The sequence below is a fragment of the Oryzias melastigma genome, linkage group LG11, assembly GCF_002922805.2.
Source record: "Oryzias melastigma strain HK-1 linkage group LG11, ASM292280v2, whole genome shotgun sequence".
In the NCBI taxonomy this organism is placed as follows: domain Eukaryota; kingdom Metazoa; phylum Chordata; class Actinopteri; order Beloniformes; family Adrianichthyidae; genus Oryzias; species Oryzias melastigma.
The window spans coordinates 2,896,649-2,909,856 of NC_050522.1; the positions used below are offsets into that span (position 1 = coordinate 2,896,649).

Below are 13,208 nucleotides of genomic sequence, written 5' to 3' on the forward strand. Positions count from 1 at the left end.
GCCCCTGATGTCTCCAGGAATCCGTTTTTGTCGAGGAAGACTCGGTTTTGTCTGTAAACAGCAGATTCGGTTGCAGTTCGGGCACGGCGTCACCCAAATGCTCCTTTTATCTCGACAAAAAGGAATAAATGTTAGTAAATCCCAAAGGACCGCTGACAGAATCAAATGTTGGGATGGTTCTCCCTCAAAGGCTTCAGCAATGACTTGTACAATTCTCTTGAGCCGCCGACGCTGAAGTTGGCTTCCGGTTCACAGCGAGAGCGTTCCACTGTATTTTTCGAACTCAGACCATCTAAAAACAGGTCCTGTTCGGAAAAATCGGAAGCCAACTTCAGAGTCGTTTACATCCGCGGTCTCCTGGTAGAGGCGTGGAAAGAGACAGACGGTTGCAATAAACTCACTCCTGATTGGCGACGGTATTTCCTGTAGATTTGATGACTCAGCTATGACTCAGAGAATCGCTGAAGATTGTTTGCAAAAGGCGGTATCCGTTTCAGGAATTGACGGTGAAAGCGGCGGCCTACTTTCGCGAGGAGAGGAAGTAATGCATTTCCAATGGGGGACCTCAGTGCTCACTCTGTCCATTGTTTTTACAGTCTATGGCTCTGACCGTGAGAGGTTTTCTTAACGAGATTAAGAGCTTGGGATCTCAGTAAAGTGGCCAATGACAGGGCTTTATAAGCAATGGGCGGGGCCGTCCACCTGTGGTAAGGTGGCATCCGCCTAAAGGTGTGAATAAAGGTGTCTTCAGCCGGACTCACGAGAGTGTGATATGCCATAGTACAGGGGCCGGTTCCAAGAAGCAGGTTCAACAAATTTAGAGTTCAAACCTGAACTTAGAGTCACTGGACTCTAAATCCTCAAACTCAGGGTTTTCGGTTCCAGAACAGCTGAAAATGTTTGATTCAATCAACTTGAAGTTGTCAGAACCAGAACCAGGTGTGAGCGTCGCGACCATTAAAAGCCCTGATCAATGGAGCAAAGACAGCGTGATTCACCATGGCAACGGGAACAAACAGCTGAGTTTAGTACTTCCGGCGGCAGAAATTGATAAGTTCCTGCAAGCAAATGCGACTATAGGAGAACATTCTCTGCAAGAAAAGCAACACAGCTGCAGCGGTAGAACAGAGAGAAAATATCTGCAGTTATTTGAATCATTTCTAATAATGAATAAATAATGTCAGGAAGGTTATTTTGTCTCTTGTTGAGTAAGGAATGGTTTTTGATCTGCTACTAATTACACTAAATACACACACGGATATCACTGCACGCTAAAAAAGAAACTGTAGATGCCTGGCATATGTTAAAAAAGTAGTTATTTAATTTTAATTCTCAAGACTTAAAAAATATTCGCCGAACTTTTTTAAGCGTAGAAAACACTTTCGGTAGCCAGGAGTTGAACTCGCTGACTATGTAGTGGGAAGCAGTGTTGCTGACAACTGAGCTAATGTCTGACACAAGTGGTGGATGGTGGATGAGTCCAGATGCTTTTCCGGTGTTTGACATTCAATAATTTCTATTGTTAAGGGTTTAAAATAAAGAAAAGAAAACGGTATTTTTTAATAGCGAGTCCCTGGAAAAACTCACTATTTATAATATCGCTGAAATAAAAATGAATCAGGGAAACTGCAGTCAGTCGACTCGTGTCCTCCAAATCCTCTACTATCCATCCATCCATCTTCTTGACCGCTTCTTCCCTTTCGGGGTCGCGGGGGTGCCGGAGCCTAACCCGGCTACTGACGGGCGAAGGCGGGGTACACCCTGGACAGGTCGCCAGTCCATCGCAGGGTAATCCTCTACTACATTTTCTTTATTTTTATAATTTAAGCTATTTAGTCTTTATCTATTTAAACAGAAAAAAATGAGTTCATACAAATATTAAAACCTTTTCTGACATGTGCTCAGTGAATTTTCTCTCTTGAATTTAGATGTTAGACATAAAGTAAAATAATGTTATTTATTATTTGAACCTACTGATTTGTTTGGCTTGGATCAAGTGATCTTATCTGTAGCTAGTTTGACACAAATTTGTATGAAGAACTTCAAAAACTACACAGCAACGAAGTGAACTGTAGTAAGAACACTACAGTGAAAATCACAGGAGCATATAGAGATGTTACTACAAATACATTTCACAGGAAGTAAAATGTGATGACAGTTCTTTTGGCTTGTTTTTAGGACAAACATAACTGGATGGTTGTAACAAGGCATCACTTAAGTGTGAAACATCAAACCATCCTGCTGGTAAAAAAAAAAAAAAAAGTGAATAACTAATCCAGAAATGTGTCACCTTGGAATGACAGCAGTTCATCAAGCGGCTCTATCATTACTTTTTTCATAATGACTTTGAGGGAGGTGGGGGTCTTTAAATAGGTTTATGCTTTAGCTCAGCCCTTTTCAAAGTACTGTACTTAATCTGGTTAGTTTAGGTTTTAATATTTTTTTTTTATTTTAACAGTTTTTTGGGGGGGGTTGGGGGTGTTTTCTTGTCATTTTGGTAAATAAAATTTCCCTTTTTTAATCGTTAAAGTCAAAATCTTAAATTTTTCATTTTAATTCAACTTTTGTGATTTCTCAGTAATTAAAGACAGTAAATAAAGGACACAATTTTTAGTTTACTATTTATCAAGTGAACTATAAACTTCTTGAGACCAGTTCTTTCTGCATTAAATGTCAAACAAAGAATACGCTGAAGATTGATCTTTTTTATCTGTTAACTTTGATTTTGCTCTAGTTTGAAAAATCCTGATGTGATTCACTCAAATGCTTGTAGTTTAAGTGTAATAACAATTTGCTTTAAATAAGTCAAATGTGGTATATGTTTCTTGATGTGGAATATTGAAGCTCTTTCAGTCTGTGATGATGAAACCAGAGCTTTTTGGGGAACGCTTTTGTCAAAAGACTCGCATGTTTTTCATAATAAATAAAAATGTAATTGAAGTGTCTCACCTAAAGACGAAATGACAGTTGAGGCTGGAATTTAGACAGATTTTACTGTTACAACCGTGGATTATGAATCTTTTGACACACAAGGTGTATATTTGTATAAACCTCTTTTGTGTTTGAGGCTAAACTTTATTTATATTACTAATGTTTGTATATTTTTTGTTGGACCACACACAAAAAAGGAAGAGAGAAGGAGAGATTGGGATGCTAAAGATGGGGGATAAGGGTACAAAAGAAAGAGGAGAAAAAGGGTTGAAGAAGTTGGAGGATGATTAAAGAAGGAGGGGGTCAAGCAACACTGTCGGTCTTCAGTTTGGGTCCGTGCGCGCCTGTGCACGTGTGCCTGATGCTGATGCTGGCGGGAGGTGGAGCGAATGAAAACAGTCGGTTAAAATCCTTCAACATTGGAGCTTCAGCTCCAGTGTTTAGGTGATGATCATCTACCGTTAACGTGATGATCATAATTCCAGCAGATTCTGAAGCGGAGGAAACAAGTCTCTGTGGCGTTGAGAAGTGTTTGTGTAATCCACGCTTATCGTCGGATAATGTTGCGGAGAAAAGCAGCTTTGTGCCACAGCACTCTCATCATGAACTCTACATTAGTGATACTGTGTATATCAGAGCAAAGCAGGAAAGAAAAGTCTTTTTTTTTCTGCATCAGACTCAACTGATTCACAGTGATCGTGTACTGTAGAGGGTGTTTGGCAAGCCAAAAAAACATTTATTCACTGTGACACTTTTGGTGTTTTAGGGTTAACTACAGTGGCTCTAAAGGTTAGATCACATAAACAAATGAATCAGTGCAAAACAGTATTAAGACGTCATTGATTATTAAAAACAAAAATCAAATAATAAAGAACATCAAGTTTTAGAAATCAAAACAAAATTACAAAAAAAAATGATTCTAAAAATGAAAAAAAAAAATCAAAAATCAAAATGAGAGACTCTATTAATCACAAAACGTTTAAAAGTTTTTGATTTTTTAGTTGAAGTTTCAGTTCTGTGAAGCATTTTAAAGTCCGACTCCAACTATATTTGATCTGTTTTCAAAGCGTTTTGAAGTCCTCTTTTCATTATGATATAATACGTTTTCTTCATACTGCTGCCTTTCATTTCCTCAGCAAACAATGCCTGTGTTGTTTTAATGTATTATGTTTATGTTTTTGCCTGTGGAAATGAATAAACAAAATGACATGATTCTACTGTTTCAAGCCAAAATCTCAAAAAATGTCATTTTCTAGGACATAATTTCTGCAGAGTGGCAGGCGTTCATTAGAAATTCACTTCTGAGTTGTGGGCGTGACTGTCGGTGTGAAGTAACCTCACGCTGATATCTCATGAAATCTTTGTTTACTCGCTCTTGTCATGCTGCTCCCGCTCTCCTCTGCACCTCCTGATTGGACCCAGCTGCCAGCACTCTTCTCATCAGCCACAGTCAGCTATTTAAGAGGGGCCTGCTCCAGCATTCTTTGCCAGTTCGTTACCTTACCCGGTGAAGTACCCTGGCCTTATGCTTCTGGTTATCTTTTTGGGAAGTTTAAGCTTAAATCATTTTTGCTCATGCTCGCGGCTCATTCACTTTGCCAGGATTTTCACACCACGTGCTGACCTGGGTCCACTGCCACATAGCTCCACCATCTACCCTGCTGCAAAACCACACCACCATCACCCAACTCACCTCCTGGATCTTCGCTCCACCACCTGGAGTCATTCTAAACCTAGTCTGCCTCTTCCTGCAAATATAAAGGAAGGGGACCATGTAAGTGTTGTTAAATGCAATGTAGTCGAGAAGGTTGGTGCACCAAACTTTTATGCTGCTGCACCTAAGAAAAAAAGTTAGGCGCACCGGTGCAACCAGTACAAAAGGTTAGTCTAGAGCCCTGCCCTAAACCCCACTGCAGTGCCTTTTCTTTGTTTGTTTTACTTCCTCTGCAGGGAAGTAATCGTTGAGGTGGGTCCAACCCAGTCCCATCAAAAGAGCCCTGCCCACCAGGCACTCGTCTGCAAGGCCTAACTCCAGACCCGCCTCCAGAGTAGAGCCCCAGTGGACAATCTGGGCAACTTAATCTATTTCAATCAAAATAAACTATTTTAAAGGGCAGGTGTAACCTTTGTGCGTTTACATTTAAAGTGGGGTCCTCTGGACCCCATAAGACGTTGTCGTGAACTTTTTATTTCAAGGATTTTGTATCTGGTGTCTGTGGCAGACATAAAATGTCCTGTCCACCTCTGTCACGGGAGAGATCACTCATCTTTGTAAGGGTGGGCTCATCCGGACCCCATAAAGTAGCACAAGAGTTAAATAAGCTAAGCATCTGCCTGCTCCCTTTCAAATGTGTCTATGTTATAATCAGATCATGATTTTGTCTAGTCGTGAGGTGGTCCTGAACAACTCTTTGTTTGGCTCGTCTCCTTGGACCTGTCTTCCTTGGAAGACCCTACCAGGAGCATTTGTAATTAACCATTTTATGTGAGACGACAAGAGGAGAACCCCTTTTTTAAATCATGAAAGAGGATAGTCCTCTGGTGTTTCAATCAGTCCTTTGGTTATGTTTTAAGGGACAGTTTCAGCACAAATCACAAATTGTGCTGAAACTGTGTTGTTTTTTTAAGGCCAAATATTCCAAAAATTAGAAACATTTTCTGCATTTTAAACTTCAGCACAGGAAATGAGCCTTTGCTTCATCACTGAATCAGAGCTTGAGAAATGAGGCAGGAAGGGCTAGAGAAGGGAAATACATCTCTTTAAATGAAAAGTCCCTAACCTCACCCTTCTATAACAACCACAGCAACAACAAAACAGGACTTCTAACAAGCCACAAAGTTGGAGAGACTGATTCATGCCCACCTGGAAGACAACAAACCCAACAACAAGACTGCAGGAGTTGAGTTTTGGCTCAGAGGCCCAGAGGAGGGGAGGTCGAGGGGTTTGGGTGGGGGTGCGACAACAGCCTGCTGTTGCTGCATTTACTCTTGGTGTCAATGCAGAGATCAATGGGAATGTGGTCATCTAGACTTCAGAGCTGAACTGCATTGTTGTGGTTGAGTCTCTCGTCTCATCAGACATGGCTTTGTTGGGCACATTTGTTTCTCATTTTCCAGAGGGCTGGGGACCCGCTGCGGTTATGAGCCAACAGGGGTTTTGTTTAAGTTTCAGGATCCTTAGGAATTTCTGCCTGACAGGCGGACACGTATGTCTACATCTGAGACAGATGGATTGGTTTATACTGTTAAAGACAAATTATAGCCATTTGTTTTTAATGAACTTTGTGGAAGCATGCACTGAAGCTTCAACATTGTGGAGTTTGCTATGCAGAATATTCAAGACATACATTGTGATTTTTGTATTTTCTCATCACAAGAAAGAAACATTTCTGAACTTCTGATTGAAAGTTTCTGGAATGTTTCATAAGACTTTATTTCCAACCCTCCAACCATCTGTAAGATGAGAAAACTGTTTAAGGAGAACAAAAGTCTGTCCATCCATCCATCCATCCATCCATCATTCCTCCTCAGGAACATGGAATTATTTATTGTTGGAGGAAGAGGAAAGTAGAGAAAAGATTGCTGATTACAACAGGAAAGACCTTTTATAAATAAGGAAACTATGGCTACAACATCAGAAAAAAACTCAACTTGCACTGCATCTATGCAGAAAACTGCAGGTCACACACCTGAAAGGTAACAGAGAAGATCAGAAGAAAACTTCCAGGTTTGATCAGTTCAATTCTGGTGCAGCATTTCTGATGGCAAAGTCAGCCAGCCGGCCCTGAGCTTTATGACACCTTAGGTGGAAAAAGAATTTGGCACCCCTCAAAGAGTTTGAGATTGCTGGAGCCAACCAGCACGCTGACAGACTGCGCCACCCAACGAGACGTATCTCTAGAAGTGACATGCTAGCTTTTTGAGTACGCAAAGTTGGATGCTGTAGCACCCTCAAGGAATTAGCATATGGACAATGATTTTTAAAACAGGGTTTATTCGGTCTTCACAACCCGTGAGAACTGACAGCAAAAAAAACAAAACAAAATAAAAAGCATCAAAATCAATTCTTCAGCTTACAATGTACAAAATCTTAAATTAAATACAAAATAAAAGCATACAAACCTCGTGGGCTGGCATCCACGAGGGGCTAATTGCTCATTTGGCTTGAAATTCTTTTTTTCCTTTACAAAATAAATAAACATAATAGGCAAATAGTTTCATTGATAATTCTGTAACATTTTTTGTCTGAGTCATACAGATCTTACCAGGGAGTTTCACATGTCTGCGGCAGCGCACATCTAGGAAGGTGTGTGCACCTAGCAGGTTAAAATAAGTCTGGGCGGAAGCCCATCCATCCATCCATCTTCTTGACCGCTTCTTCCCTTTCGGGGTCGCGGGGGTGCCGGAGCCTATCCCGGCTACTGTTGGGCGAAGGCGGGGTACACCCTGGACAGGTCGCCAGTCTGTCGCAGGGCCTGGGCGGAAGCCTTTTAATATAATTTGTTCCACATACTTTCATCACTAGATTGTGCATGTGAAATACAAATTAAAACACCAAAATAGATGTATAAATATTTAGGGCTGTTACAGACGCCATGTTGGAATGTTAAAGATGTCTGTTTACTGCTGTGTTACAATTGTACAGAACATCTGGAAAAACAAGAATGTGACTTACACTAGTAAATTATTGCTGTCAGCTGATAAAGGAGAACTTCTAGAAAACATGTGAACAAGATCTGAGTGAGTTTACTCTCAATAGTCAACGCTTATGCTGATCTTGTCGTCTATTCAAAGTCAATGGCAGCTTTAGACTTCACACTGTTTCCATGTTTTCTGTCAGGACCCCCGAACTTTTAGTTCTGTGGAGGATGATGGTATTTGTATGTGTGCTAGACCTCAGATCAGACGACCTGCTGGTAATCAGATTTCTAAGAGGAGAAAAATAAACTAACCAGGATTTCCTTGGTAGCGAAGAGGGACGAGCCCATCAGTGCTGAATCCTCGTCCGGTGGGCGGACCAGGAAAAGTGCAAATGTTGGTGCCTGAGGCTGGGTGGGATCCACTTGTAGAACAGGAGCCCCCAGCTCAGTGTCGCCGTCCCTGCCTGGTGAATTTATACAGTGGTGTTGCGTCTCGATTGGCTCCCGCTATACAATAAGTTACGGCCTCTGCGTGCTTTAAAGCGGGTGCCGCCTGGACCTCGCCGCACCGGGGCCGTGAATGGAGAGCTCACTGAACCCTCTCTCCCGTCTGCAGGACCATGGGGACCAGTGCGGCTGCACTGTTCTCAGTCGCCTCAGACAGTGTCACGCTGATACAGGCACGGACCGGCATTTAACAGGCGCTAGCGGTCTACGGCGATGTTGGCTACCCACTGATCTGTTTATAAACACAGACCGAGGAGTCTAACAGTTTGTGTAAATCTCAGTCTGTGTGTAGATTTGAATACAATCGCAACCATACATCAGGTATGAATTGTGTTTGCTATAATATAACCTATTTATTTATAAAAAAATTTGAAATGTTGTTCATTTGTTGCACTTTGTATAAAAACATTATCATGGCCTGAGAATTATTTTTCTGATGATCACAGTTGAAATCAGACCAAAATTAATCATTTGATGGTCATTTCACTGGTTCTGCCAAGACATGTTTCATTGTTTTTATACCATTCTAATATGGTGTTGCTCTTTACATATGTTGGACAATAGTAACAAGCCTGCGTGCCATCTCTAGTGATAGTAACCTCTATGGCACCACCGATCACTGATATCACCGATAGGAAAGTAGGGGGATTTGAGCTGTTAAAGGTGATGGGGGGGAAAAAAAACACCAGATCGCAAGTTAAAGTCGTCTTTTTCCAGCAAAATGCAGCAGGGAAAGAATTTCCAAGCAATTCTATTTAAGTAAAACAGACAAACAGCCTGTACTCTTTTTCCGTTTTTCATCCCTTCTGCTCTCTTTGGGATCCAGATGACTCTACCCACATATTGATATGTGATTCCTTCCATGACAAATGTGGACAAAGGTGGACAGGATTTTATGTCTGCCATGGACATTAGTGAAACTCAAAAATCAAAGATAAAAAAAAAAGTTCAGCGCACTGTCTTGTGGGGTCCAGATGACCTCACTTTTAATGTAAACAAGCTGAGGAGAGCGGAAGGGTTAAAGTTTTAAAGAAGCGTTAACAGCGGCAACAGTGCGCCCCTCTCCTCCCCCCAACCCAGATTTTACATGAAACGAGTGGTGCGTCCCACTTTTAAACAAAATAAAACATATACACACAGACACACATATATATATATATATATGATCACTGCAATTGCAGTATTCATGTGCTAGTATTCTTTATGTGCAGCAAATGTGTGTGCTCTGCATGTACTGAGCTTGTGTGTTTGCATTCAGCATGTAATGCATGTGTGTGCATGCATGTGCTGCATATGTGTGTGGGTGGTTATCTCAGACTAGCCGGTGTGATGAATGAGGGCCTTGTGGCTTTAATGGGGAGTGTTCTTCTGGTACCAGGTCTTCTTAACTGCTCTGTTAGTGAGCTCAGTGATGAAGTGAGCTGCAGGACAACGACCTCCTGGAGTCACTTCAGCTCGCTCTGCCCAGACGTCATGAAGATGACTGATCTGCAGAATAAGGGGAACGTGGTTTTGATTAAGGAACCAATTAAACGTTGCTGAACAGAAGTCTGGAGTTCAGATCAGTGGGGTTCGAACACTGAATAGGAATGAGTGAAGTGTTCACGTTGGCAGAGCAGAAGTTTGCCAGAGTCTCCCGGAGGAGGCTGCTTTGATGCCACTGTGTCTTTGTCGTCATCCCTTTGACTGTTGTGGTCTCAATTCCTCACAGATGTGGAGGCAGATTTCCAATCACAGCTATTAAACCTGTGAACTGACGCCAAGATCTTCCCAGAGACGAGAGGCTTATAAAATGTGAAGCCTGAGGGGAAAATCTGAAGATGCAAACTCCACGTGTGGAGTTGCATAGAAAACAGTGACATCTAGGTGTTTTGTTCCCTCCAAAGAAAACTCAGCGGCGCAAGAAATGGTTTATGGGAAATCAAGTGAAAATAAATTCCTGATATTTCAATCAAATCTGCACCCCATGCAGCCTAAAAGACTCCTGCAGGAGATCATTCACATTTTAACAAGCCTCTCAGGAGGCACGGGGAGTAATAGAGAGCGCCTGTTCCAGGGATCGCTCTTCATTGCGATCCTGCTGAGATGTTCTCGCAGAGCCGATTGTAAATGTGCCATGTGTGTTTCAAACGGGCAGAGTCATAAAAAGGCAAACACACAGAAAGCCACACTTTAATGAGCGAAAACAGAAGGATGGACATGCAGTGAATAGTTTTTTCTCCCCAGAAGATTGACACCAGTAACCCGTGCCCGGCCCTGGAGTTGAATCACAAAATAAAAGCTTCTCCTGGGATTTACCTTCCACCAGCAATTAGGAGGAACAAAGACATTGATCATTTGCCAGACCAGATTTTCATAAATCCCATCACACATAGCATCAGCAGGGCTGTTGGGGACCATGGAGACTGCTCCTTCCTGTGGACGGGTGAGTCCAGACCATCGAAGCAGAATCATTTCTCGAGCTAAAGTCTGTCATTCCACATGCAGGAAGAGCTGCAGGAATTTCGGCGTTCTGTTGGGACAAACATGCTGGTCTCGTTTAAAACCAAGTGTTGTTCTAAATTTACAATCACCCCCATCCCATTTCAGATACCCTGACATCTCACGGTCAGGTTAATAAGCAGAGAAGATTTTCTGCTTTTAGTCTGTTTGGATCAGAAGACAGATACATTTCAAATCTCACCATGACCCTCTGGATAGACTCTTGTAATCTGAGTTTGTTTAACCATTTAACACTGGAGCTCCAGTCTTTATATTCTTTGATTTACAGTAAATTTTTAATTGTCAACACGATCAGTGTAATTCCAGCTGAAATTTTGTTGATCGTTTTTAACAATTGAAAATTTACAGTACGCTAAAGATTTTGTGTTTATGCGTCACCGGCGAGGTGGCAGGTGTTAAAGGGTTAAACATCTGAAAAATGTTTGAAAATGTTTTCCCCCAAAAGCGATGAGTCAGGAAGCAGGAGGGCGAGCTCCACCCTGGATCTTTGAAGGAAACACTTCTGCATCTCATCACGGGGGGAAAGGAGAGCCTAAACAAAAAAACCTGGACAGACTTTTTCCTTCAAAGAGCCCCCGGAGCCGCTGTTGTCTTCCAGATGAGTGGAGGGGGCGGGACTGCTTCCAGCAGCCTCAGTCGGGGACTGGTTCTCATCATTCTGACAATAAAGCTCGAGGAGTTGAAACAAAACAATGTTTGAGGGGAAAAAATAAAGGGGCCTTGGCTTCCGCTTGTGCTGACACCCCCTTCCTTGATCCTGCAGCCAATTCTCAGGGCAAGTTTATGGAAAGCTTTTGGTGACTGAAACTCATCTCTTCCCCGTGGAGCTGCTGACCAGAAGGGGCTCAGAAGGATCACAGATGAATAGCTGTCCGTGCTTTGAATTTTATTGCACCATTGTTTGCTTCTGCTGAGTTTGGATCTGAGAATCTTCTGCTTGATTCGGATCCTAAGACTGACCTCAGGCACTTGGGGTGCATGCTCCAGTCCAACATCTGCAGGTTCACCGACATCACATTTACATTCCTCTCTGCATCAGAGTCAGAGATACAAGGACGGGATCCTCAAGCGTCGGCGCTGGTGGAGACATGCGATAGCCTGGGATCAGAGTCCAGCTCAAAGCGGTAGTGGTAGCCCTCCCAAACCTCCCTGCAGGCGTCCCGCATGTCATTGATACGCTTCTTGATGCCCTTACGGTTCAGGAAGAGCACGAAGAGGAAGACGAGGCCAATGAAGCCCAGGACGAGCCCCAAGAAGACGTAGGACGTCTGCAGGGCCATGTCCGCCTCTGGGTCCCTTTGGTGACAATCCAGGTTGAGTTTGCCCACAGCCAGCAGGGAGGTGTTCCTCAGGGAGGCCGGGAAGGAGCACACCAGGCCCTCTGTGTCTCCCACGCGGGTCTGGGATCTGTTCAGCCACAGAGTGAAAGGTTCGATTCCACACGTGCACGTTAACGGGTTCTCCCTGAGGAAAAGTGTAGCTCTGGGTATGGTGTCGAGCTCTCGCAGACCCTCCTCTGGAAACATCTTGAAGGCGTTTAGAGTGAGGTCCAGCTCCTGCAGGTTCTCCAAGCCGGAGAGTGTAGAGTTGTGGATGGCCACCAGGGAGTTGTTGGACAGCAGCAGTCGATGCAGACTGTTCAGGCGGAAGAAGATCTGAGACGGCAGGAAGATGAGGCCATTGTTAGACAGATCCAAGACCCTCAGACTCCCCAGAGGGCTCCAGCGGAGAGAGCTGGCCAGGTCCAGCACCGCAGAGTGGTTGTAGAGGGCCAGGCTGAGGTTGAGCTCCCGCAGGGACAGGTTAGGGACGCTGAAGGCTTCGGGGTGAATGACAGCCAGCTGGTTGTTACTCAGATCCAGAGAGCGGAGACGGGGGAGTCCAGAAAAGGCGTGGGATTCTACCACGGAGATCCTGAGGAGGAAGGAGACACATTTGAACAGTGAAACCCTCTAACCCTTATGGGGTCCAGATGACCCCACCCTTAATTGAATGTGTGTTCCCCCTCCATGATAAATGTGGACAAAGGTGGACAGGGTTTTATGTCTGGACAACAGTGAAGATAAAAAAACCTTTACAGAAAAGTTCACCATGCTGTCTTGTGGGTCCAGATGACCCACTCTACTGTAAACATGTCTAGGATAGCAGCGGGGTTAGGAGTTGATGGAAGTTCAGGAGCTGCTTCACTGTTGGAGGAAAAACTCCGGAAGCTCGTACCTGTTTCCGCTCAGGGACAGGGTGGTCACGTTCTCCAGACTGATGGACTCCGGACCGAGTCGGCGAATGTGGTTCCCAGTCACGAACAGGTTCCTGGTGTATCCCGGGATCCCGGTCGGGACGCTTAGCAGCTCTTTAGAGACGCACTTCACGGTGAGGGCCACCTCCGAGCACTCGCAGCGCGGGGGGCACGCCGCGCACACGGAGCCGAGGAGCGCGCAGAGCACCAAGCGGCGCGTCAGGTCCCGCATGATGCCACGTGGGGGTGGTCCGACTGAGGCGCGCGGGCGGGGGCTGCTGGAGGCGCTCAGCCGCTCCGGGACATCCTCCTCCCTCGCTGTCCCAGCCGGGAATGAGTCTACAGCTCTGCATCCGCGCGGCGTGGCCAGGAGGCTGGGCTTCGCTTCGATC

At 44.1% G+C, this 13,208-nt stretch overlaps 1 protein-coding gene and 1 long non-coding RNA gene across 2 annotated transcripts in view; both read right to left on the reverse strand.

The window, feature by feature from the left end:
* Positions 1-4,687, reverse strand: part of LOC112136278 — a 25,287-nt gene extending 20,600 nt beyond the window's left edge. Inside the window, exon 1 of the long non-coding RNA XR_002917320.2 lies at positions 4,625-4,687. This is a non-coding gene — a long non-coding RNA (uncharacterized LOC112136278). The remainder of the gene's footprint in view (positions 1-4,624) is intronic.
* Positions 4,688-10,234: 5,547 nt separating this feature from the next.
* On the reverse strand, positions 10,235-13,195 carry tpbga (trophoblast glycoprotein a). The gene is made up of 2 exons (XM_024257879.2): positions 12,798-13,195; positions 10,235-12,494 (listed from the first exon to the last, which is right to left on the reverse strand). The coding sequence occupies exons 1-2, from the start codon at positions 13,046-13,048 to the stop codon at positions 11,645-11,647; spliced, it is 1,101 nt and encodes a 366-aa protein (XP_024113647.1). The 5' UTR covers positions 13,049-13,195; the 3' UTR covers positions 10,235-11,644.
* Between the last annotated feature and the right edge of the window lie 13 nt (positions 13,196-13,208).